The sequence below is a fragment of the Anomalospiza imberbis genome, chromosome 3, assembly GCF_031753505.1.
Source record: "Anomalospiza imberbis isolate Cuckoo-Finch-1a 21T00152 chromosome 3, ASM3175350v1, whole genome shotgun sequence".
In the NCBI taxonomy this organism is placed as follows: Eukaryota; Metazoa; Chordata; class Aves; order Passeriformes; family Viduidae; genus Anomalospiza; species Anomalospiza imberbis.
This window is the reverse complement of record NC_089683.1, coordinates 73,993,711-74,020,450: the sequence shown is the minus strand read 5'-3', so window position 1 is coordinate 74,020,450 and position 26,740 is coordinate 73,993,711. Positions and strand designations below refer to the sequence as shown.

Here is a 26,740-nt window from a genome sequence, read left to right as displayed (position 1 = left end):
AGTGTATGTTCTTTTTGTTGGCTCAGAGAAATAGGCCTTTGCCTTCACTTAAGGCATTTGTGGAGTGGTATTTAACCTATTAGTTTTTGAAAACAAAATTTTACTCCTGGCAAAAATTCCATCAACACTGGATTATGTTACAATAGCTCTGTTTAGAGTGGCTGATTTGAGTAAAAACATCTCAATAGCTCTTTTGGTACATTTAAGATGATTTCCAAAATACTTTTTCTTTCCATACTTAGACTAGAGTATTCATCTCATTGCTAAAATAGGTTTTGCTGAGATATTTTATGCATATGTCACAGTGTCTTTGTAAATATTTTATGACTACCCCCATGCTCCTCATTTCTTTCTCCATTTCACAAAAAATATTGCACATTTGCCATATCAGACTGACAGAAGTAAGAATTTTACCAACAGCTATAGAAAATAAACAGAAAACATTGAACAAGGGACTACATGGATTCTGACTAAGACATCAAAATGCAGCAGCCTACTCTGCTGTGTGTCTGTGAACTCAGGGTCTAAATTCCTGCTAGGAATTAGGGACAGTGGCTAGTTTAGATCTGTAGCTGATATGAAGGTATCTGTACTTTAGGTGAACTTAGTCCCACACCGGTATCAGTTGGAAATCCAGGTACTACGTGAGTGGAGAAGACAGTGCAGATGCTTTCCCATCACCTAACAGGGAACATCCAGTCCCCTGAAGATAGCTCAGAATGGACTGTAAATCTCTTAGGTTCTCCTTGCTACATCTGCCCTATCAGCAGTTTATATCCCTGTGGGATTCTTGGAAACACAGTATGATGTTTTTCAGAGGTTGGACACCATTTTTCGTGTGTGAGTATAGACAAAGAAAGTGTAGTTTAATTCTTTTCACAATGTCCAGTGAAACTTCAAATTCATTTTGTTAGCTTGAATTTGAGAACCATTATTTTCAAATAGTCTGTTGTGGGAGCATTTTCCTGAGAAATAAATAGGGTGAGTTTAACTGATAACATTTTTAATGTTCAAAAAGGTTCTTAAACTACTCAGTAATTTCTCAGTAGAATCTGTACACCACAGAATAAACCATACTTAGTGTAAAATTTCATTAATTTTGCAAATACAGGAAAGAAAAAGTCATTCATAACCTGTAATATATAGGTACTTAAAGACCTTAGAAATTCTGGTGATGATTTAATTCAAGATAAAAAATGTTTGAATATTATTTCTAGTGGCTAAAATACAGTACAGTTTCACCTATTTACTATTTGGTTCTATTCTCTTATTATAATACTTTTATCTGTTTCTGTAAAGATGTAATAGTATCTAAGCTCTAAATATTTATATTTTCATTGGTCATACATTTGTTGTATTTAATGAGCGTTGTAAAGGGGTTGTAAAGCTGGTGTTTATTGTGTTGATGATCCAGTATGACCAGTATGACCAAAATAGAAGAGAGGAAGACATTGTTGCCTTTCTTTGTCGACCCAGTAGTTCACATTTCATCTGAACCACACAAGCACGTGATGCAGTTTTGCCAGCTCCGTGATTTCTGCCATCTTTATGCTTATATGCTTTAAGCAGGTGCCAGTGGACAAGCCATACATAATCCATCATAAAATAGGGCTGACCCAGAGAAAATCCTGATCTGCCATTAAGGCTTCTGAGGCAGGGTCAGGTTTATGTGATTATGACATTTTTTCTCCAGAACGAAGAATCCGAAAACAGAATTGTCTCCTCAAACTATGGTTTTCATGATTTCAGGAGTGTCCAGATTTCAACCCCTTTATCTGGATATTCTGGTAATGTAGAATCATCATCATCATAGTTTTTTACTTCACCTATGTGCATGTGAAAGGTATACGTAGTTTTTTTAAATTTTCTGGCACAATGGAGTAGTGTTTTATTTCTGCCTTTTTGCAACAGACTATCATTTTCAGGACTTAAAAAATCTGTTGCAAGATTTTATCAATTAGTCCCAGAGAGTTCGATCCAACAGGAGTTTCTTTCTCAAAACACCATCTGGGAAAACACTGATGTGCACATACAGCAATGTATTATAGACTGGCTGCAAATGCAAATGAAAACAGTTGGTATAATGTCTGCTGAGAATACCTTCTCAATAGACTAAAATAATGAAATCTAATGTGATAATTATGTGTCTGTATCTATACAAAATAGCTGGTTGCATTTATCGGTCTGTATAGTCTGAATCTGTTGGCAAAGTATGCCTGTGAGGCTGATTAATATGACAGAGTGACATTCTAAGAGGTGAATGTATTTTTTATTGCTGTGTCATCTGACAGCTTCAAACATTTGTACATTAGACTTTTTCTCACATGGAAACTATGTTGGTTGTCAATGAGCTTTCTGTCTTGTTAGCTTGCTTGTTTTGTTTCTCAGAGGCAATTGTTCCAGTGGTATCCTGGACCATTGATCATTCCCTGAAAGTCACCTCCTGAAAGGACCAAGACAAACCTTGTTCCATACTCTGATGCTCATGTTCATTCCAAATGCAACCTGACCAACTTCTTACTGTTTTGCCTATCCTGACAAAAGTCAGTCCTAAAGTTAAAAAAACTTGCATAAAAAACACCCCAAAAACCCATTGTCTTTCTGTAAGAGTTCATGTGCCCAATTACATCAATTCTAAGAGCCATTCCTTTCTAAGCATAGGAAAATTAATAACCTAGAGACAGAAAACTGTGTAACAGCTGAGTGACTTTTTATTTATTCTCATTAATTGTTGCATTTTCCAGATGTTGCTTTTAGTGTTCACTGAAGATAAATTACTTGCAGTTGAAGTTGTGTGAGCTAGCAAGGAAAAATTAATATCCAGTTGAACATTTCCACTTACATATCTATTACAAAATAGTTAGAAGTTTTCTAGAAGTATTTTGAATTAGGCTTATTTCACAATGTGGAGATTTGAGATATGAAACCAATTATAACAGAAGGAAATCAAAATGGATGTCATAAAAAAGTGAGGAATGAACATAGGCAAGAGGGGAAGAAAGTATTTTAAAAGCTTGTTGCCTGTCTTTTTCAGCAGGGGTTCCTAGGAAGTCATGTGTTGTCCTGCAGAACCCTGGCTAATCTTCCATTCTCAAATTTGCTTGTATTTGGCATTAAAGTAGGGGCAAGTGAGGATGACACCTGCTTGCTCTTAACATATTATGCCTATATTGGACACTCAGAAATGGACTTCAAATTAATTCATAAAGTAGATTTTCATAGGGAAAGAGCCTGAATAGAAGTGGTCCATTAATTGGAAACCACTGAATTACACAGAAAAACTGGAGCTTTTTGCTTGTTACTAGCTCATTTCAGCCCTGAAGACAGTGTTTCTTTCCAACAATTAGTGAGGTATGAGCCACACTCAACCATGGTAATTGCTTGTGTTGTAAATGCAGTCATTAGCCATAGCTGGAGAAATCAAAAGCATGGTAATAAATTGTTGAAGTATATCCATGTCACGCCTAGAGTATCTGACATTGTCATGGGCTAAAAGTTACAACGGCCTGTTGGAGATCTGTAATGTTTGGGCACAGAGGTTTGATAATCCAAGTATCTGAAATGCAATTGGCTTAAGCCCTAAAAATGTCAATTCAAACTGAGAAAAGAAAGTAGAATAGAAGGCACAAGTATTGATTTTAAATGTCTTCAGACATCCCAGCTGGCTATAAAGTCAACACAGGGATTCTGTCAATGGGAACTCAGTCCATAACAAATGGGCAATCTGTATCTGCCAAATTTTAGACAAGTTCAAGTCCAGACATTTTTACTGTGAATTTTCTACCTTGGGCTTATCTGCAGGTTGGTTCCCTACACAAGGAAAGGCACTAGCATTATTTCATGACATCTACAGCAAGTCCAAAGATTTTATGTTAGACATAGATATGCCTTTTGGGCCTTGTAAAAATCTTTGCGTGCTGAAAGACATGAGCTGGTAGAACAATTATTGTTTGGCCTGTTCTCTCAGCAAAGTGGTGCATGGCAGTTAAAGAGAAAAGCATTGCATGGAATTTTAGTAAGAAATACTCAGATGAAGACTGGAAACTTCCAAAACACAATCTTATAGTCTTCTCAGATTCTTTGGGTTGACTCTTGTAGATGATTCACTAAATGTTCCCTTTAGAGTTCAAGAAGGAACTTAATTATTCAGAGTGAACTATAATTTCTGATTTGTATTTTACTCTAAACCTGGCATTGTTTAGAAATTGCTGGGGAGGGAGATCCGCGAGGCACTGTCACAGCTTGTTATATGCACTAAAGTGTAGGAGGTAGTTCTCTTTACTTCTTAATTTGCTGTTCTTTTTTCTGTCAAGAACCACAATAATCTTAGATAGAATTCTTACTGAATATTGCTTGCAAGATACCCTCTGGCAGCTGAAAAACTCACCACTTAAAACCTACTGAATGTTCACATCACTAGGGCAAATCAGTAAATGGTTGACTTAGTTCCTAATAGAGAACTTTGTCTTATTTTTAGCAGCAATTTTTAATGATACTCTAGTCTTGATTTACCCTTTATAAAAGAGGGAACAGTACTCTTCAACCTTTTCATGTTCTTCACCAGTGAACAAAATCACTTTTCATACTCTGGTTCTCTTTCTTTCCTTGCCTTGCTTTGCCTTGCTTGACCTAAATTGGTAAAGGAAAATTGCTGTTTTCTTTCAATTCTTTCAGAATCATCCAAGAAGATTAAACTTTCCAGACCTCCCCACACTGCTTGTATATTATGATTCATTCTTAATTCATAGGCTGCAAGATCAATCTTATTATAGAACTGTCCTATCTTTAATAATCATTTTCACAAGGATTTTCATTTATCTTCATTTTAATTTTACATATTAGTTCAAAACCTTAAAAAAGATCAAGCACTGCCATTTCCAGCTTTTTCCTCCCACTACAGAGGAAGACCCTCCCATTCTAAACCATTTGAAAAAGAGTTCTGTTTTACATCCAGTTGATGTTCTTTATCCTCAGGATGTTCCAGGGCTTTACTGGACCCCCACTGTGGGGAGGGAAAAAATAACCTGTTTTATGCAAAGCTGATAATTTCTGTTTTACTGCATGTGTTAAAATTTGATGCCAAAAGATAGTAATCTTTCCTGACCATTTTTAATTATATCACATTACTTTCTACAGCAAGTAAATGACAAAACAGTCCTGCTTGAAGTTCTTCAGTTTTCAGAAATGCACTCCTCCACCTACCCACAGCTTTCTATGGTTTGCCAAACATCAGATTGCATAATCATAAAAACATCAATAAGGTCCATAAATCCCAAGAGGAATGTCAGGTTAATGATCTGTATTTTAGTGACAGATGAAAACAAATCATGTAAATCATGTTAATGCACAGAAACATATTAGGCTGGATCATATTTAATGACATAGTCTTTCTAGGAAATAGATAAAACTTTCAGTCAAGACAGTCTGGTTCTGGCTATGGCTGTACTATGATTGCTGGGTGGTATGTAGAAGATAGGTCTTCCAACAGGGTAAACAGTAAGAGCTGCAATGCGTTCCATCATCATCCAGTGACCTGATAGTTAGGAGAAAATGTCCATGTTCTATGCAGAGATGCAGCTTTTTCTTCTATCAGGATAAGTCAAATAACCTGCTACCTACCCTTCCAATAATAGAATAAGCTTTGTTTGAAAAAAAAGTGAAAACCAGTTATATGGACTGTGGAATTCTACTGCTTGATCTGAAAAAAAAAAAAAAAAAAAAAAAAAAAAACAAAAAACGTTCTGACTGTTTTTAATGGAAATACAGACCGTGGGAGGACCATGTAATGTTCCCTGCTAGATCAGGTTATGGCTAGTCATGTTGGCTTAAATTTGGAGGGATTTTTAATTGGATGATTTATCACATATGAATTCCACATTTCTTATTTGCCAAGCCATGTATCTCTGAACAAAATTGTTGAAGACACTGACAGCTTGTGTTACAGTTAATCTGTTGCTTAATTATTTTCAGAAAAAATTCTTGGCTTTTCCTTAATTCTGTAACAAATTGCCATGTGATGCAGGAACTTTTTGAGACTTCATCACTAACTTTAGTGCTCTCCAATTGGTACAAAAGTAAGAGAAATTCAGCTCCTACAATGACTTCTGTGTGATGGGTGGAATTCACCCCCATATCTGCAATGAAGCTGTTGCATTAGTCTGACTCTTTACGGCAGTGTCTGCTTTTATGGACTACTAAGGTCCAAGGTTAATGCTGTCATCCATGGATCCTTCACCCTACCCTGTCCTTAATGCAATATACTGGATTCTTTTGTTGGTTTCCAGTGTAGAGCCTCCTTTCCATGCAAAGCCACACCAAGGGTCATCAGAGCGAGGGAAGTTCTTGTAGGCAAATTATGTTGCTAAAGTACATAAACCCACTTCGAGATCTTCTCATCTATACCCCAACTATTATGTTATGACTGGCTTGCTTTACATTTTACTGCACTTTGTACATTGTGCTCTGTCATCTCTCAAATAGGACTGCTCCAGATAAATGTTAGGCACTATGTTGTCCCTGCACTCTGCAATGCATAAGAATAACTGCCTAGGAATAACATTAGGTATTGTTTCCACTATGCACTAGATTTCTGTTTTACTGTAGAAGAAGCAGTGGTTGAAGAGACAGACCACTGTTTTTTATTCAGCAATTTTTAATACCTATTTTAGTTTAAAAACAGCAGGCTAAGTATCTACACTCATCCACAAATAAAACTATGTTTAAATACAATTAAGGCTGTAAATTAAATTTCAAATCTTAAATTCTCTTGGTCAAAACACAAGAGAAAAAGAGGGCAAAACTTAATATGCCAAACTGGTTAAAAATGCAGTCTTCTGTGGAAAACACATGACTTACTAGGGAACTTGTTTTTTAAATATTTGTATTTTCATCTAAAAAGTGTATCTTCAAGACAAAAGTTCAATTAAAAATATCTTCAAATAGCTGAATGGTTTTGGCTCAAAATCTTAACAGTACATTATAATGCTTTGTTGAAGCTGTAATTTTAAAACTTCATTAGTTCTTCCTTTTTTGAGGGCTGGGTCCATAGGCTGACAGTATATGTAGAACATAATTATCTCCCCATTTTATAAACCCAGACACTTAAGGAATCTTGTATTGTGTAGTTCTCTGTGAAGTTCAATACAAACAGCTTGTTGAGGGGTTTTGTTTTGTTCACTTTTCTATCAAAAAGAAATACTTTGAATAAAAACCATATTTTTATTCAATACTTGGTTTTCCAGCAGACAGTCAAAATAAAATTTTTCAACCAACTGTACTACAGTCATAACAAGCTATGAAAAAAATTATTTCTTGCCATTTAAACAGTGAGTTACCTTGTACCATTGCTTTCCAGTGAAATCTTAGTGATATTTAAACTTTCCAGTTTTGTTCTTCAGTGAGTAAAAGCAACTTATCAAAATGAAAGAACTTTTATTGGCCTCTATTTGAAGGAATGATTAGATGCAGTTTTTGTGAGACTAGAATGCATTATAAATACATAAATTCCTCAAACATGTGTGACTTTTAATGCCCTTGAATTATTTTCCAGTCCACCCAGTTAGATCAGGGCAACAAACTCATTTGGCCTGGAAGCAGAGAGCTATGAAGTCAAATTAACTCTTCAAGTGCCTCCAAAATCTGAGGTAAAGATTTTGCAAGAAAGTAGTTCAGAATTTGAAGATCTGTTGAAGTTCAAATCATAGGAAGGGTTGAGTGTCTCCCTCAGACATTAGGCCAAATTTTCACAGCTGCATTAAAGCAAATTCCAAAAGATGAAAGAACTGGCAAAGACTGATGGTTATGTTTACCTGTTGCTTACCAAATTTATCCACATACTCTAATAAAATGGAGACTTTTAACAGTCAAAGGTGGGATTAGTTGCAGAGGCTCATGACCACCCTGTTCTGGTGCAGCTTACTTTTTCATATCATCCCTGTGCCCAGTTATTCTGGCTGGCAAGGAGGTAGGGGTGCTTTCTCTTTGTTTACTTGCCTAACTAGTTTGGGGAGGAGAAATTTAAGTAACTTCTGATCTTGTTTCCTCTCTGATTTTCCTGAAACTCCCAATATGCAACTAAAATCATAATCTCAAACTGCCAGAAGGTAATGAGAAAATTGCTAACCTCATTGCTCTCCTGTTTGGTTGTCTCTTATCTTAAGGGACTTACAGTTTCATTGTTCTTGCAGTTTCTAATCAGGTTTTAATAGCAATCTAAGATCATTTTAGGATGTGATTTTAAGTTCCTATGACTTGACAAAACAGAGAAGCAGCAAAGCCAAAAATATCAGTATAAATGTCAGTGGTTAGAAAGGTCACTCTTCCCATTTCCCCACCAACATCTTTAGTATAGAACAGTGACTTGTAATGTAGTCACACATCCTGTAGTTCATCCCTTTAGCTAAACAGTCCAATATAATAATAGAAAATGACTGTAGGAGGAGATGATTTCGTTTCAGCAGGCCTGAAGCCTCATTTTACTTGGAGCAGTGTAAATAGGAGTGACTCTGCTGCAGTTACAAAGCTAATACCAGTGGAAAACTTATGAGGAAAAAGGAGAATCAGGCCTGGAGGGTTTCTTTAATTTTTTTTTTTCTTTTTATGGGGACCTCAATGGTACAGGAACAATGATGGTCTTATGGCTTCTTTTGGAAACACAGTGCACACTCATTTCTTGAAGCAGCTAGTATGTAGTATATCAGTCTGTTGAATAAGTGACAATAGGAAAGTCTACTCCAATCCTGCTGCTGCTACACAACTGGAATTCCTCTTGACTTTAATAAATGTGATGTCAGTACAAAGGCTCCTCTACTCCACTGGTATTGCCAGCTGAAAGGCTGAACAAAGTATTTTCTCTTTATTATTGTTATGTACAACTTAATTGTCACCAGCTGATGTATTTTGCACACTGAATCATATTTATATTCAGAAAAATTGAATATTCAGAAATACCTTCACACATCAGAGAATATGTCACGTAACTAACCATGGTGCTAAGGATGTTGTGGTGCACTTACCTTTTCAATACTCTTGTCAAAATGAGCCTGTGTGGCTTTTATTTAGAGTACCCTCTGTCAACAGCAAGGCTAGAGGAAAAATGCCTTGCTTCAGGTCTTTTTATTCCCTATATGATTAGAAAAGTTCGTGAATCAGAATACTATATTTAAGCTTAGTTTATCTTTTATTTCATATCTACTTTTACTGGAACTTTCTTCAATGTTACTATAGTCTCTGTTATTCATCCTCAAAGTTGATTGCATACAGAGAATTCCCCATTATGTTTCCAATTCTTTCTTTACAGTCTTCTTTCTCTCCTGTCAATAGCTGATCTTCACTGCCTGTTTCTCAGCTTTTCCCTAGATATCATTGTGCAATCTCACATGCTGGTTAACATTTCTTGTAACACTGATATATCATCTCTCTAATCTTTCATCTACTTTTAGCTAAGCCAGAAGCATAAACTGGAGGCTTTATGAGCAGAATAACCAAGTAATAAAGGCTGTTGATCCTGCTTTGAGTTTGCAGGCTGTATTCTGAAAATACAGTGACCCCAAAACCAAGCTGAGAGTTCTTAGGAGCACCCTGTTTAGCAGTGACTTGCAAAGAATAGGAGAGAGAGCTTGACTCCTAGATTGAGTAAACTTGGAAAGGTGTCGTTACCTATCTGTGTAGGATGTCCAGCTGTGTTACCCATACTGCAGGACACTGAAGGATACCAAAATGTAGGAGCAACTAGATGTTTGACCCTAGAGCTAGTGAAATATATTTTCAGCATTAACTCAGTACCTTTCTAAGTAACAATGCTTCCTAAATAAGAATTTATCCTAAGTTAGAATGCTTCCTAAGTAAGAACGCATCACCTTAGTCAAAGCTGTGAGTTGTTTTGTAGAAATTCATATGAGTTTTTTCAAATAAAACTCAGTACAAGTGTCATAATGTCAGTGCTGTTGGTCTGAATGTCTAGTACTCAGAGTTTTGGACTATATTTTGTGCCAATATCACTTCCTCAGGATATCATTGTGGAGACTTAATCAACCTAAAAATTATTGTATGGGAAAACATCTGACGCCAGCTACTGGAGGGAGACAGCGTGGTTTCACTGCTTACATTCAGGGCAGCTAGCCAGGAACTCCAGGGCTCTAATCCTGGCTCTGCTTTGGGCAGGGCTATCACAGTCTGGACAGATCAATGCAAGCAGAAGAAAGGTTTCATCAGAGAGGTGGTTGAGATAGCATCTAGGACAGGACTATAGAATACAATGCAGAGCTTTACAGACTTAAGCAGTATAGCAGGCGGAAATGAAGAAAAAGATGTTGTATTGACCAATTGAAATAGTGGTATTTCTCTAAATAAGAAGGCACCCTTTTTTCAATTTTGCATGCCTTTTGTTTTGTTTGTTGATCTCAGTGTCTCAGTCATGTAAATCATGACATTGGATTTACATCTTTTTCCTTGCAAATGATTGATAACTTTAAAGATTCCTCCCCTTCATTCTGCAAACTATACCTGTCATTGTATCATTGCAAAATATGTATGTAGAATACAAGCAAAAGAGGATAGGCTTGCCCTTTTGATGCAAAGGAGAGCCTGTGTCTTCTCCTGCACGTTATCTTCATGAAAATGTGCATATGCGTATGAGGCAAAATTACTAGTGTTCAAGAGTACTTGCCATGGGACTGTACGGTAGTTGTTTCCAAATGAGACCCAAGGCAAGCAGGTTTGTAAATAACACAGGCTTTTCCACTCTTCTTTAGCTTGTGTTTGCTCCTCATGATTAATGAAAACAAGTACTGCTAAAGGCCCTTGTGAACTACATTAATTATGCCAGTGGCTGATTGGTTTGACCCCAAATGCTTTTTCACAATAGGCAGATTTAATTAGTAACAGCTCTGATTGCAATAGCTTCACAACCTCCTGGGAGCATCATGCAGTGAGCTTGCTTTTGCATTATTGTCAAGACATGAAACAATGTTTAATTTTCCCAAATTAAAAAGAACACAAAGCACACATTGCATTATATGTAGAAACAATAACAAAACTGTCTTCACGTAAGCGATAATAAAAATGTTTCCTTATTAGGTGCCTAAATGCCAACATTGCTCTTTCCTGTGATGCTCATTGTAAAAGTTAAATATTTATAATCTGTTTTATTTGAACAGTACTGCCAAAATCAGTCTTTCGGATTTTCTTCCTTAGCTGTAGAGAGCTTCAAAATAAATATGGCTTGAAGTAGCTGTACATGTCTGTGTGGGGAGATGAGATGGGAACAGGTCTGAAAGGGCTGGAAATACCAAGCAAACACCTTGAAAAATAACATTTTGGGAAACCTGCTCTTTTCTCTCACACACAGTAGATTGCTGGGAAGTATTTTTGCAATGCCTGTACCATTTATACAGGTCATTTGTGTGGCATATTAACCATTTTAAATAATGATATTCTGAGCACATAAAGTAATCATGGATTGTAAAAGATTAAGGATCCTTAAACAATTTAAAACTCTCATTTTACTAGTTCAAAAGTCTTTTCTACTATGCATTATCTAAGAAGCCTTTACAATTGTTCTGAATATTCTTGCGACTAACTTTTCTGCTGCTCTGCATTGATCCCTACTTCAATGGAATGGTTCCAAATCATAGGAGCAGAAGTTTTGGCCTGAAATTTTTCAATATGATTGTAGGTCTCCCATTCTTCAAAAGCACAGCAATGTTTCACTCTCACATCATATTTAGCATTACCTACTCTTCAGAAAACTATTTCTTTTTGAAAACAGAGATGAAAGTGGGGTGAAATTGGAATTTTTATTTTTAATTCAGATTGCCCTTGGTTTTTTCCAAAGTTTGAAGGTAAAGCCAAGCCAAAGATTTGTCTTTGCTCTTGAAACCAAAGCACAGGTTGAGCTGTTTAACCATGCACATATGACAAAATTAAAAAAGAAATGAAAGAGCAACATAAAACTATATTAGAAGTTATTGGAGTCGAAAGAATTAGTATTAGAATATTCTTATTGTCTTTTACTCTTCTTTGGCTCATCCTCCTTATTGCACACAAAACGTTGCCAAAATCAGTAAACAATCTTCTTTTTGAATCCTGGAGCTCGCCTGTTATGAATACTGACATCCTACGTGCTATATAAATAGTGTGCTTTGGATATAGTGTGCTTTGGATATAGTGTGCTGTGGAACAAAGACCTGTACAGCCTTTAATCTGAGATGAGCCTTCAGCTTTATGCAGGGTTAAAGCAGAGCAGTTACCTTTTGACCAGGCTTCATGTTCATGTTGTCGAATCTCATACTGAGGACAAGAGTTCCGGGAACAGTATCATCAGCAGATAATACCACATTAGAGAATATGTTTATTGCTCTGTTAAAAGATTTTTCATTGCATAACACAGTACTTGTAATTAAGAGACAAGCAATAGTATGTATGCTCCTTTTCCACCTGGTTCTTGCCTTCTCTTTGACAAGATGAAGTAGAAAAAACAGTAGAAAAGTTTTTGATTCATCTGTCATAGGTTAGCTTTTAAGGGTGTATTAGGTTCTCAGTATTACTACATTTTTTAAATTTTGGGATTGTTTAAACCAAGTAGGTTTTAAGGGTAGCTTATCTGAGAGGTAGTGGCAATGGTATCATAAACTTTTGTATTATGGCTGTCAAAGTAACTACCTGAAATACTGAAGAAAAAATGGAACATTTCTGTTTCAGCAGCCTGTTTAATGTCTGTGTTCCTGCTCAGTGCCAGAGAGCCAAATTCTTACCATTCTGTAATGCCCATCCAGTCTGCTATGAATTAGACAAAGGTGCAGACAGTATTGACCATTTTGTAAGATACTTTGACACATGTAAAGGAGAGCTACCAAAATTCAAAATAACATTCTCTTTTTTTTTATTTTTTAAACATATCTGGGTATTTTTAAACCATGCATCTCAGATCGCATTTCCATAAAACAGACAGAAATCCTCCTGGCTGTACTGGCTTCTGCAACAGTAGTGATGGTTCTGTCTGTAAGGTGAAAATTAGTTGATAGAAAATTAAATGTAGGTGGAGTGCAGTCACCTCGGCAGGAGTTAAGCAATGAGGCTGGAAAACATTGCATGGTGCCAACAGCATTAGCAGTGTGAACCAGTGGCAGGAACATGACACAGGTTGCAGCCAGAGATGCCACTGTACACCTCTGAAAGGAAAATTACTTGAGTGCCTAAGGTCAAGTATTCAAAGTCATATCCACACGCTCAGTTTCCCAAATGGGGAAGAGAAACAACTTCTGTTTCATGGAGGGGAAATGCTAGATGGATAAACATTCGTGTAAGATGGCTGGGTTATTTAAGTGCCAAAGTATGAATTTAGGCACCCTTGTTTGCCTGTTTTGTTTTTTAATTTTTAGTAGAGTTATTCAAACAAATATGTATCCTCAGCTTACCTGGCAAAGAGTTTAATTTTCACAGCTCTATGGAAAAAGTGAACCAGCTTTATTTTCACTTCAAATCTCTTTTGAAAAATGAGAGATTTTTTCCACTGGCAGGAGAATAACATTTGCTGGTCAATATACTCATAAAGCAAGAATGATAGCTTTGCGCAATTTTGTTTAATGAATGAGCCTTCAGATTGCTATAGCAAGCTGGCCAGCCAGCCGCTCTGTTTGGGACAAGTCAGTGATTTTCATTTACTGTAATTTTGGGTGGTGGCTTTTTTCTTTGGTTGGTTTTGCAGTTTGAACACAGTGGGACTGCTCTGCTATGGCAGGATGAGGCAGCCATATGTAGCATTAATAGGTACCAGTATTTCCTCTTATGTAGGAAAACCAGATTTCATCCCATTTAGCAAATAAGTGCTTTCAGATGTATCCTTGCAGAATGGGGCAGTCATTTGCACATTATCCTCTCTCATGTTAGGGAAGTCAAGTTAACAAAGCCTAGCAAGAGCACCTGGAGATGATAATTCATGCTCTTCCCATTAATTGAGCAAAAGCAGTATGAGGGATCTCATCTCTTCAGAAGACCAGATTTTCCACTGTTATTGTGAAGCCTGATGCCATGACATTGACCATTTGGATTTAAATTATTTTTGATTTGTGTAAACGTACTTTTTAAAGATCCATTGATGAAGGTAGGGTGTAAACAGTCCTTGGATTATGCCTGGCTTGCCATCACTTTCACACACTGCTGGTAAAGATTTAACAGAAATATGCTGCTTTTGGTTTACTGCACTCTCACATTTCATAGATGGTACAATAAAATATTTGACTGGGGAAATTCAATTCAAAAAATTTGACTCTAATGCAAAATACATCTTTGAAGTAACTCCTATCTATAATCTAATGTATACTCACTTCATGTTTCTGTCTTATTTATCTACTGTAAAAGAAAAGGCTAATATTTAATTGTTTAGAATCTGATTGTGTCATGTTTATAAATGAAGACTAATTTCTGTGTGAGTTTTCAAGTCAGGACAGATCTCACACTACTGTTTTATTCAATCTGCGTAAGAATGGCAAAATAGAGAATTACAATTGGTTTCAAAGTGGTAGGTAGTTTGATCCTTTAATCTGTTCAATGGCAGTGAAGAGAAAAAGGGTCACAAATGAATAGCTGATTAATTTAAATTAGTTATAATTCTGTGAGAGGATGAATTTGAATACTTGCATAATGTTTCTCATCTGTTTAACCAAGAAATTGGGCTAAAATAAATAAACAAGCAAGCAAAGGAACAACCAAACAGAATGCTAAAATAGCAGGCTTTTTGAGGCAAAACAGTTCTTTTTCTTTTGCAGTGACTGTGGTTATAGTCTGTCTCAGTAACTGTGGTTACAGGATTTCAAATCTTAAGAAAATAAAGAATTGCAGAGGTATGTGCAAAAACTTCCCTAAACCAGAAACTTTAAAAAAACATCCCAGCAGAAAAGTGGGTTTGGATTTTGATTAAAGAACAAGTCATCCCATTACATTTCAGACCTCTGTCTTATGGCCCCCAAACTTTTGCCAGTTGCTAGAACAGAATTTGTGTATTTCAGAAATCTTGATTTGATATAGGTCTATTTGGCTGCTCGGATCCAGGGTAAAAGTTGAGAAAATCTTGGTGTATCCCAGTAGATTATATTGATTATGATTATACTCTTTTCAGGTAAAGCTAAATAGGGACTAGTGGTTTCTGTATTTTAAATATTTTTTCAATGGGCTCAGTGCATTTTCAGAAGATTTTCCTTGTGTATTGCAGTGTCTTTGCATATGAAACCACATAGATAAATGAGAGCATCTGTCTGTGATTTATCCTTCTTTGTTCAATGGACTAAACTACACAAATTAATCATTAGGGCTGTGTTGAAGCAATGAGCTTTTTGCTTTTTGAGCCACAATCATCGGCCCAAGCTCCAAAAGTGCAAAATAGTGATCAGCTGTACACTGAGTGCTCTCTGAAAATGCACACAAGGGGCCTGCAATATTTGGTTCCCACAAATTTTTTTCACAAATGAGAAAGAATATGGGTAGGAAAGTTGCCAGCTTCCTCCAGGCTTTGAGAACGCTCATGCTGATGCGCATCTGAACCTAACATAAATCAAAACATGTGGTGCCAGATGAGTATGAATGCTGTAATTTAGTCCTAGGTTTTGGTTGCCATCTAGATGTTGGGTCTAAAGTTGAGTGTTTATTAATGTTACCTATTCCTTACAATCAGTACTTGGTCCATGGACAAATATTAGGCTTAACTGGAAAAATACTTGCATATGAATATATTCAGCTGAGACCTGATGTACTGTCCCTTGAATTCAGTAGATATTTTTCCATGGATTTTTATTAGGGGAAACCTGGCCCACATAAATAGTCTGCTTGATTCAGGTTAATGAACAGCCTTTATAAGTAGCTAGCAGCCTGAGCAAATTAATTCTTGCATTTTTTTGTAACACTGAGCTGCACTTTATTTCAGTTAGAATTGAGGTTACTTAAAAGTGTCAAGACGTGGCAGGCAGATAAATTCTTCTAAGAACAGGTGTCCTGGTTTAAATAAAAACAATCTTAAAAAAGACTGGTGTAAGATGCCCATGCTCTGGCCATGAGGGACAAGGAAACAGTTTACTGTACACAAAGGGTAGGAAGTTGGCATTCAAAGTACATTATGCCACTTCATCTGCCTCTTCAGAGAAGGAATCTGTCATGCTAGAGAATGTCTGGACAAAAGCTGGAAACCCTGAAAAAATAGAAACCCATGGAATTACATCTCTCCTTTACTACAATTAAATAATTTGGGAAATTCTTGCCATCTGTATAAGTTGTGCTTATAGCAGGAGCAGAATTTCATCTGGGTGATGAAATTGGTCAGCTACAGGCAAAGAACCTGTTAGTTTGCCTTGAAGGGGCATGTTTGCTGGAGTTAGATTGATAGAGCCGCTGCTGTAGTGGACCATTTTGCCATTCAGTCAACTTCAACTCCTCTGCAGGGAATACATAACTTGAATAGAAATTATCTCACTTCCCACTTTCCTTTCTAAACTGAACATTTTGGTCATATGTGGAAATACAATGTGGTGCAATGTAAGTGGAATTCCATTCAACAAAACTTGAATACTGTGAAAACTAGTTAAAAATATAAAAACATATTATGATCAGTTTCCTCGGGGTGTATCAACCTCACTGGTTCAAAGAGGGTTCATCCTATGCAAATGGATCAAATTCTTATTCTCATGAGATGTGAAATTTCTTGGAGGGTTTCATGGTATCAATAGGATGAGTATTTATGCATCCTAATCATGGTGTATTGAAATAAACTAGCACAAAGCTTCTGTAAATCAGTACTTGAAATATGCTTAAATTAGGCTTAATTAACTAGGACAGATAGATGATTTGAAGAACACTCTGATTAGCAGAAATTGTCATACAATTTAGGTATGATTGCATTATTATATTCTGTCTGTATATCCCCCCAGAAACAGGGTAGAACTGCAATATTAACTGCCTGTAATGTTACACTGTACTCCTCTAGAACTTGCTTATCACTTTTGGAAGTATTTTTGTTCACAGGTTTCTTGTTACCTGCTTTCTATGGGGGACACTGAGCTTCAGGCCCTAATAAAAGATCCATTTACCCTGAAAACTAGGCTGTCTAAATTGCTCTTTCATGGCCTATTATGATAATGAGAAAAGGAGGGAGAAGGAACCAACTGAAAACAGAATTTTTTGGAGTGGATTCTGTTTGTTATATACACATTGTGGGGTTAAGGAAGCTGGAAGGAAATGTTTGTATAGTTGCAGGAAATGTTAAAGTACCATACAGATGCCTCTGTAATTTTCTGCAGATTTGACAACTTGTCTGTGGACCACACTGAAATTTAGACATGAATACAGCTATTTACATTTATGCAAAAAAACCCAACTCAAATTATTTGTAATCATGAAAATCCACACATTGAAGAAGTTGTGACAAGATACAGCATAAAAACTGCTTGAATTTCTGAACTGCTTGAATCCACACATTGAGAAGTTGTGACAAGATACAGCATAAAAACTGCTTGAATTTCTGAAATAAGGAGCCTGTTATAAGAGTAACAAGATGATTATCCTAACATACATAATACGACATTTGGTATTTTAGGTGTGCAACAGAAAAATGTACAGTTAAATAGATTATTCAGGATGACTTTTCCAGAAAAATCACTGCTATTCTCCTCTAGGACATTCCCTGGTAAACATTAATTAACATTTTAGGTAGCCCATCACAGATGTGTAAATGGAGTCTTTAATAAATAAGGATTTGCAGTGTTACATCCTATTACTATTGAGGTATTTTTTCTTAAAAATCAACTGAATTAGTGTAAATTTTCTTAATTGTCTGAAGTTTTTGTTAAAAAAGATCTTGTAAATTAACTTGATTTATTGAAATCTAGAGTGTTGTCTTAGGTAGGACTGGCAAAAAAATTGACCAATGATTTCATACAAAACATGAAACTTCTCCAAGTTTGTCATTAGCTGAAGTATGTTTCTTATTGACAGCATTTCAGCTGGTTGTTTGTAATGGACTGTAAAGGCATATAAAACCAGAACATGAAAAATTTATTTAGCAACTAATCTTTAAAATGAAGAGGGAAGAAATGGAATAGCACTGTGACAAAGGAAGTGTAACATACATTACATCTAAAGCATTTTTTTTAACTCACTCTTAGTCGTGAGCAAGAATTTTACTTTGTCATTCAGAAATGGCCATTGGGTGGATGGTACAAAGGCTCTTGGTGTAAAACTGGACAAAAAGGTGTATTTCCTTATATGATTGAAATGTCTGCTTTGAATCAGTAATGTTTATAAGCCTAAATTAAAATGTAGTTTGGGTAGGAAATGCAGAAAGGTTTATTAACCTGAAATAAATTACCCCAGCTAAGCTATAGCACTGGCTAACATGGTAGACTATGCAAAAAGGATTTTTTTAGCCATGTTTATTTTTTTTTTTTACTAAGATGCTTGGAAATTATCTCTTTTTTTCTGGAAAGGTAAAATGAAGGAATTAAGTAAAATAACAACAGTGTAAGCGCATTCCTTGAAAAGAAGAAACTGGAGTGTCAGTGCTTTTCTGTTCCCAGAAGGAATGTTATTGTAGTAACACATTCCAGAGAAAGTTTGATGCATTTTAATGTGTAAGGTATTTATCCTTCTTTTATTGTGGCATAGATCCTTTTCCATACTGTTCACTTTATGAACTTCTGGCATCCATCTGTTATGGTTCCAGTTCATAGTTGTTGTCAGATTGTTTGGATAAACTGTCAGAGATTTTCTAAGTTAATGACATTTATCACCGGTTCTTCTAGGAAATGAACATTTGTTGACCATGACTCTTCTGACATAGCAAAGGCAATTATTTTCAGTGGTATGGTAGCTCTTGTGATAAGAGCTCTTAGCATCACAGGGCTACAGTTGCATCTTTCCACTACTCCTGTTGTAAATAATTGAAAGAAAAGTCTGAAAGTGGTTGAATGGCTCCCTCAGACAGGAAATCACACAAAGGATTAATGTTCTGGTTCTGGCAGGCAGGATTATAGATAAGCACTTTAGACCAATTTTCCTTTAGGTAAGATCAATGTTCTCGTGGGGAAAACAAACAGGGAAGTAGTGATGGTAACACAAATAGTTGCATCAAAAGTGTACAAAACATGAGACTTCAGAAATTACTCTCTTGGGCAGATGGCCTGAGAGCTGACCTGAAGCTCATGGGCCATTGTATAAGGGAGAAAAATTATAAGCTATTCTGCACTTTTGTTCAATGAATTTAATGAACTCTGTTCAGCAGATTTGTAATAAGACTCAGTCATTTGGCTCATAGAGAACTGACAGATGTAGTGTTTATCCTATTATTTTTTTCCTAATTTGTTAGAAATAATCTAGAATTTATTTGAAAACTAATTTAAGCCCAGTGATAAGTGTTCCTCTGCTTGTTAAAATTTCCTATCTCTAAGGGAAAGATAAGAAATTAAAGTTTCAAGAGGGGGAAAGTCCTTTATCTTTAAACCTTCCTTTGATTACTGTCTGCTCTGTTTCCCGTCTCACTTCTGATGTTAAGTTCAAGCAGTCTTCTGACTGTCCCTCCTAAAGCTGTAAGCCACGTTTTCAGCCCTCCTGTGACATCTTCCCTGTAATTCTGCTTTTCTGTGCTGCTGAGATTTAAAACTTGACATAAGGGAATAAAAGAGCCAGAAGAAACATGACCTAGTGCAAAAGATACAATTTCTGGCTTGAGCAACAGCTTGTAGAAAATCTTGTCTCAGCAAGTCAACCAGTAAAGACCAGTTATCTAAGTCTAACACTGTTGCCTAAACCACCTCAACAGAGGTGACTGCACTGGCCCATGAGTCAGCAGTGCGGTCCTTTATGGGTTGTTTCAGTCAGTTGAAACTAGAGCTTCACAGAAATTAGGGAGTGTAGCATTTGCCCACAACTGAAAAAGTTCATATCTGCTTCTGCACTGGGAATTTTCCATCACACCCACTCTGTTCAGATACATTTTGTTTATCTAGATGGCCTGACTATGTGGTCTTTATACACCAGTGTATTTTCTAAACAAAGCTGGGAGCATACAAATGTATTTTTCACACAAAGCTTAGTTTTGGAGAGATAAGAATACCTGCACATCTGCCATATTATGTTGCTAGTTCCAAGGACGTAAACCAAGAGAAGGTCACAGTAACTAATGGCATGGTTCCAAGGTTTATCAGTATGAAAGAGATATTAACATAGTGGAGTTTAAAAAGTAATTATTTCCTCTCTCTCATGGCAGCTGTTTCACCCCATGTGCTCTTTTTTGCTTGATTGTATACAAAACATAAAAGGTGAACAACAAAGCTAAGTGAGGTGTTTTCTAGAGTTGTCACAGCTTGTTATTTTATATACATCATAATCCAGATTCACTGAGGGGAACATTTATTTTGGCTACTCTAAAGTGATATTGGTGACAGATTTCTACTTTGTCAAACTATAGTTATTTCTGTGAAGGTTTCAACATGCAAATAATTTCTATTTCCCTTTTTAAAAGAGTGTTTCTGTCCCTACTACAGTGATTCTTTAAGTACACTTTATTATCTAAGCACTGGAAATTTGGGAGGTATTCAATCTCTGTTTATGTCAGTGGGTAGACCAAGACAAAAGCATGCACAATCATCAACTTATCTAGATACCCTGTTCAAATACTATATGAAACAAAAGAGGAAAAAAAAAAGTCAGCTAAAGACCTCCATCTGAGGCTTGTGTAATCAAGCTAGAAAGTGATATTGTCTTTTTTAAAACCTTTTACACGGATTGGAAAAAAGCACACTGTTTTGTGAACCAGGCCATTGTATAGATGGAATTGTGTGCCATTTAAACTATGAAGGTGTTTAGCTTCCTAGCACCTTTCCCCTGGATTTTGGATATTTACATATGCAAAAAGCTGTCAAGGAGAAGCATTATTCTGTGAATTTCTATTGGTGCCTACAGTTTACATAGCATTTTCTGAACTCTGTGGATAAAAGAATACAAGATTACCCTAGAGCTGAAATTTGTTAAAATGCACTAGAATATTCAGTCAGGATTCAACTTGTTCTTTGTGCTGAACTATTAAAAGTCAAAAAGTAAATCCTTTAACTGGTTTGAAAGAAGAGCGAATATTACCCACTTTTTTTTTAATTGTAACATTATAATGACGGTTCTTTAACTGAAGAGATTCTGTTCTGATTGAAATTCTTCTGGCTTGAATTTTTTTCTGTTAGTAATTTGAATGTCTGAAGAGTGCTTAATATTCTTGCTTTTCAAATATTTAATATATTTTTCCTATTGGAAAGTGTGGGAATTATTTAGAAATATACTTTTTAATAGTATAAAGTTCACATTATAGGTGATTTTCAAGTCCCTGGAAAAATAATGGCTTGAATAAACAGTCTTTCTTATTTACTGTCTCTGAAGTTTCACATGTACTGGTTTATTTGTGACCAAAAATCCTCAGCAGAGGTGTTATTTTACTGATTGGTATAAACTGACAGGCCTTTTCAGGCCCTACGGTTTCTGCTCTTTCCGTCTTGCCTCATAGTTTCATGTAAAGGCTGAGAATGTATAGATATGTAAGTTTTTCACACATTCGGAAAGATTCTGGATATAGTGATTACATGACATAAAAATGTAAATGTATTCTTCATGTGGGTCTTTGCTCTCCAGAGCAAATGATACATTGCCAACACCAGAATCACCAGAAAAGAATGTGGAAGAATTCTCAGTGTTAAGAGGTTGTTTCAAAACTGGAAAGAACAAGCAGAATATAAACATCCAAATGAATATCTAGATGAATAATTCATTTAAGGAATCCTAAGCAGTTGGATTTTTATTATTACCTCTGAAAAGAATCCGTACTTTAGGGACTGTGGAGTGCATGAGGATTTTTTTAAGGTCACAAAGTATACGCTTATCCATAGATTATATCAAGTATAGGAAAGGGGACGTTCAAAATGCTATTAGGACTATAAAATGAAGCATCTGCATGAAAAGGAAATTAAAGTTTCTAACAACATAATGCCTAAACCAATGTAGCTGGTATTTGAGCTGTAGCAAGCCTTCACAAAGAAAATCCTTATATGCAATCAAAGAAATATATAAAATCTGTTTGATAAATCGAGTAGGCTCTTTCCATCTATCTTCTTCAGTACTTTTTCTTTTCTATCCAAAAGCATCATCATGTGATCAAGAACTTCAGTCAGCCCTGGAGGAAGCAAAGCAGCCCCAGAAAGACAATGTGTTCATTCCAGAGTGTGCGCAGGGCGGCCTCTACAAACCAGTGCAATGCCATCCTTCCACAGGCTACTGCTGGTGTGTTCTGGTGGATACAGGACGTCCCATCCCCGGTACATCAACCAGGTAAGGGAGTGCATGTTCAATTCTCAAAAGCTATGGTAAGAACATGCACTATTGTCCGTGGACTATTGTGTAGATTCTATTGCTGGTGGAATTATGTCATATAGGGTTTTTCCACTATAAAGTGAAATATTTTGAGACATTACAAATTAGGGCCAGAAGGCCATGGACTCTTTCACTTCAATGGCACAGGCAGTTTGCCATCCTAGTCCTCTTCCTTACTCCTTTTTTGTGCTAGGAATCCAAGGCTTGGAGCATATAATGAATAATCCCAGAGGAAATCTCACACTCCTTATCCTGAATATAAAACAGGCAAGTGAGATGGTCTATGACACAAACCATGTCCAACCTCAGAAATGCTTAGTTATTCTGTTATTTTTCAGCAACCTCCTCAACTATTTCATATTATGGTCTTTGATGGAACAACTCCTCGAGAACCCATAGCAAGGAAATATCATTTTAGTGTGTTATGAACAGAAGGTTGGAGTTCAGTCATCTCAGCTGAGCCGGATACATGGTAAATTATTGTAAGCCACATAGTACAGATGTAGGCAAAGCACATATCAGGTTCCAAAGGATGTTATTTAGGTTGGTTATTGAGGTTTGGCCCTTGTAGGAATGCTATAGAAGATCATATGGAGCAGGCGGGCAGTATATATATATATTGATGCAGTCATAACTCTTTTATAACTTAAGCAAAATCTCTTTTATCATTTGCATAAGGTTTGTGAAAGAAACATGTGTTATAAGCCTCTTGCTGCAAAATAGTGTATTCTTGGGGAGAATTTTTTTCCTGTATTCTTCAAGTGCTGAGTTATTGCTACCTGTTTATACCATAGTCTAGATTATGCCAATTACAGTGCCATCTGAAGTGGACTTGTTGATCCTAGATGTCTTTTCCAGCCTTAAGGAGTCTTTTTATCACTTAAATGTTGCTATTGATCAACTGTTTCTGATAAATTGAGGTCTATAAATGTTCAAAACATAATAGTCTAAATTTGATCCTAAAATTGCAGGATCACTATATATATTGCATGAGGATCTAAAGATGACTTCTGGAGATTCCAGATACTCCCTTTTATGCTCTTTCTTTTTTCCACCCCTAGGTTTGTTAACTGTTTCTTCTTTTTAGTGCTAATCCTTCTTCAAATTAGTATTTTAAATAATTTTATTTCCTATTCCCTGATATGAGTCCAAATCATCTTTTTGTGCTCATCAAGCAATGGAGTTTCTGCTGTGGTTTTGTTTTTGTTGGGTTTTGGGTTTTGGTGGGGTCTTCTTCTTTTTTTTTTTTTGTTTTTGTTTTGGTTTGTGTTTTCTTCTTGTGGGTTTTTGGTTTGGGGTTTTTTTGGGGGAGGGTTTGTGGTGTTGTTTCTTTTTCTTTTTTCTCCTTTTTTTGGTTTTTGTTTTTGGTTTGTTGTGTGCTTTTTAGTTCTTATTGATATTATTTTATTACAGAGTCACAGAAGAGCTGAGATTGGTAGGGACGTCTGGAGGTTTTCTGATCCAATCCCCCTACTCAAAGCAAGATCATCTAAAGTGGATTGCTCAGGACTATGTCCAGTTTATTCTGAGAATTGCTAAGAATGAGGAATCCATAACTTCTCTAAGCAGCCTGTCTTAGTTTTTGATCACCATCATAGTTAGAAATACGTTTTTTCTTACCTTTACATGAATATTTCAGTATTTTATTTTGTGCCTATTGCCTTTTTTCCTGCCAGTGGACATCAGCAAGAAGATTATAACTTCCCTTTCATTATTTTCCTCTCTTTGGATACTTAGAGACAACATTAAGATCTCCCGTGAGCCTTCTCTTCTCCAGGGTTGAACATTGTCAGCATCCTTTTCTTACTCTATCAAATGCTCCAGTCCCTTAATCATATTCATGGCCCTTTGCTAGACCCAGTATGCCCTTGTCTCTGTTGTTAGGGGAGCTCACAGCTGGACATAATATTGCAGATAAGTCTCATTCTCCCATTGTGAACGAGAGGCCAAGGATCTCCTCCCTTGACCTGACAGCAGTACTTTTTCTAATGCAACCCTGGAGGCTATTGACCTTTACTGCCTTGTACTCAGCATCCATCAGAAATCCCAGGTTCTTGCTTCAAAGTTGCTTTCTAGCTGGCTGACCCCATATTGTACTGATGCAAGGCGTTAATCTCTGCCAGGGGCAAGAACTTTGCATTTTTTTTTAACTTCATGAGATTCCTATCAACCTGTTTCTGAAGTCTGTTAAAGTTCCTCTGAACGGCAGCACAACTGTCTTGTGTATCAGACACTTCCTCCCAATTTTGCATCATCTGCAAACATATTAAAGTTGTTTCATGTCCCAGTGTCCTGGTCATTAAGGAAGAGATTAAACAATATTGTTTAACAATAAACAAGCTTTGGGGCATTCCAATGGTGACTGGCTTCCAGCTGAAATGTTTCTGCTCATACCAACTTTTTGAAACTGGCTGTTCTGCCAGTTTTCAACACACCTCACTGTTCATTTATCTCGTACATACTTCATCAGTTTGTCTATGAGAATGTGCTCAGAGACAGTGCCAAAATCCTAGCTAAAATTAAGACAAATAATGTCTGCCCATCTCACCTTATCCGGTGAGCAAGTTACAGAATCACAGGAAGCTGCAGCGTTGGCGAAGTATGATTTCCTCTTCATAATTCCATCCTGACTACTCTCAATCACCTTCTTCTTCATATGTTTTGAAATAGCTTATAGGAGGATTTACTTCATTACCTTCTCAGAAACGGAGCTATGGCTCTCTGACTTATTTAGCTCTTCCTTGCCCTTCTTGAACACAGAAGTGGCATTTTCTTTCAGTCACCGGGAAACTTCCCAGCCAGTACGACCTTTCAGATATAATAGAGTGGCCCACAAATCAGCCAGCTTCCTCAGCACTTGTGGGTGCATTCCATCAGGTCCCATAGAGTTATGTATGTCCAATTTGTTCAAATAATCCCTGAGTTGATCCTTCATGACCCAGACTAAGTCTTCCTTGCTCTAGACTTTACTACTGCTCTCAAGAACCTGGAATTCCTTGGTCTTACAACTAAAGATTGGGAAGGAGGTCTTACAAGACCGGTCTTACAGACTGGTCTTACAAGTAAAGACCAGGGAGGAGGTGCCATTGAGTACTTCTGCCTTCTCTCTGTTTTTACTCACAAGGTCTCTTATCCCACCCAGCAGCAGGCTCACTCTTTCCTTGTCTTCATTTTGCTGCTGATATGCATGTAGGAAGTTCTTCTTGTTGCCTTCATGATCCTTACCAGATTCCTAACCCCATCCCTGCGCACTTGAACAGTGTCTGTTTATTCCTCCTGTATCATCTTACCAATTGTATGCTTCCTTTTTAAATGTGAATTTTATTAGGTGCACTTTCTTCATTGGTGCAGGCTTCCTGTCACATCCTACCTCTCAGGATGAACTATTTATGAAACTGGAGGTGATGATCCTTAAAAATCAACCACCTTGCTTTCCTATTCATATGTATAGTGTGCATGCAGTATGTGCCATTTTGCCTCCTGCTGTCATACAGACTGGAATTCTAGGCCTTCCCAACCCCTTGATGAATCACCTATGTACCTAGAATCAGCCTCTGTCTCTTTTTTTCCCTGTTTGGTCTGCTGGGCTCTTGTTTTTGGCAACTACACAGTCACTCAGCTGTGGGAGAAGAGGCGGCAGGAAGACTTTTCACTGTGCTGCACGTCTCAAGGTTGAAAAGCTGGAAAATTGGATTCAGTCTTTCCATGCATATGGTTTAGACACAAAAGTACTCTGCCTGATGACTGATACTAAAAAGATCAGCTGCTATGTTCTTGACCATTTCTAATTTTTCATCTGTGTTAGACTTAAGGTCAGTCCTTAGTGAAGCTCTGCGGAAATAAAATTTAGTGATATCCCCAAAGAGGACATCTCTGAACACAGATGGGTAAGGAGAGTACTCAGTTTTAGGAATTTCATACTAAATAAAGAATGACTGGTGTATTTAGGAATCTACAGTCTTGGTAAACAAGCAGGTGGGATTACCGCCTGGAGTTTAAGAGGAATGTCTAGACCTCATTTCTGAGAAATATTTAGATAAGCTGGAATCCCATTAATTATTTCTTGATTCTTTTTTTTTTTCTGTATTGATAAAACTGGACTTTTTTTTCCTCAGGGAGAGGGAACTAAATGGGGAACAGAAAATAATGAGGAATATACACTTGTCTTTTTGTAATTCTTATAGAATGGAAGTAGGAATATATGAGTCCTTTTAGTTTAAACAGCCAGGGGCTTGTGCAAAATTTGGTGTACTGTCTTTCAGTTTTCCACTGCAAAATACAAATTAAAGGATCTTAAAACTATACCTCAGGAACTGATAACATTAGTAGTTCTGGTAGCAAGATGGGTGCA

At 36.6% G+C, this 26,740-nt stretch overlaps 1 protein-coding gene across 3 annotated transcripts in view; it reads left to right on the top strand.

Moving 5' to 3' along the window:
- The window catches only part of SMOC2 (SPARC related modular calcium binding 2), a 139,751-nt gene that overhangs the window by 74,260 nt on the left and 38,751 nt on the right, over positions 1-26,740 (top strand). For all 3 annotated transcript variants that reach the window (XM_068185149.1, XM_068185148.1, XM_068185150.1), the window contains exon 8: positions 22,161-22,347. In XM_068185149.1, coding sequence (XP_068041250.1) covers positions 22,161-22,347 — 187 coding nt within the window. The remainder of the gene's footprint in view (positions 1-22,160; positions 22,348-26,740) is intronic.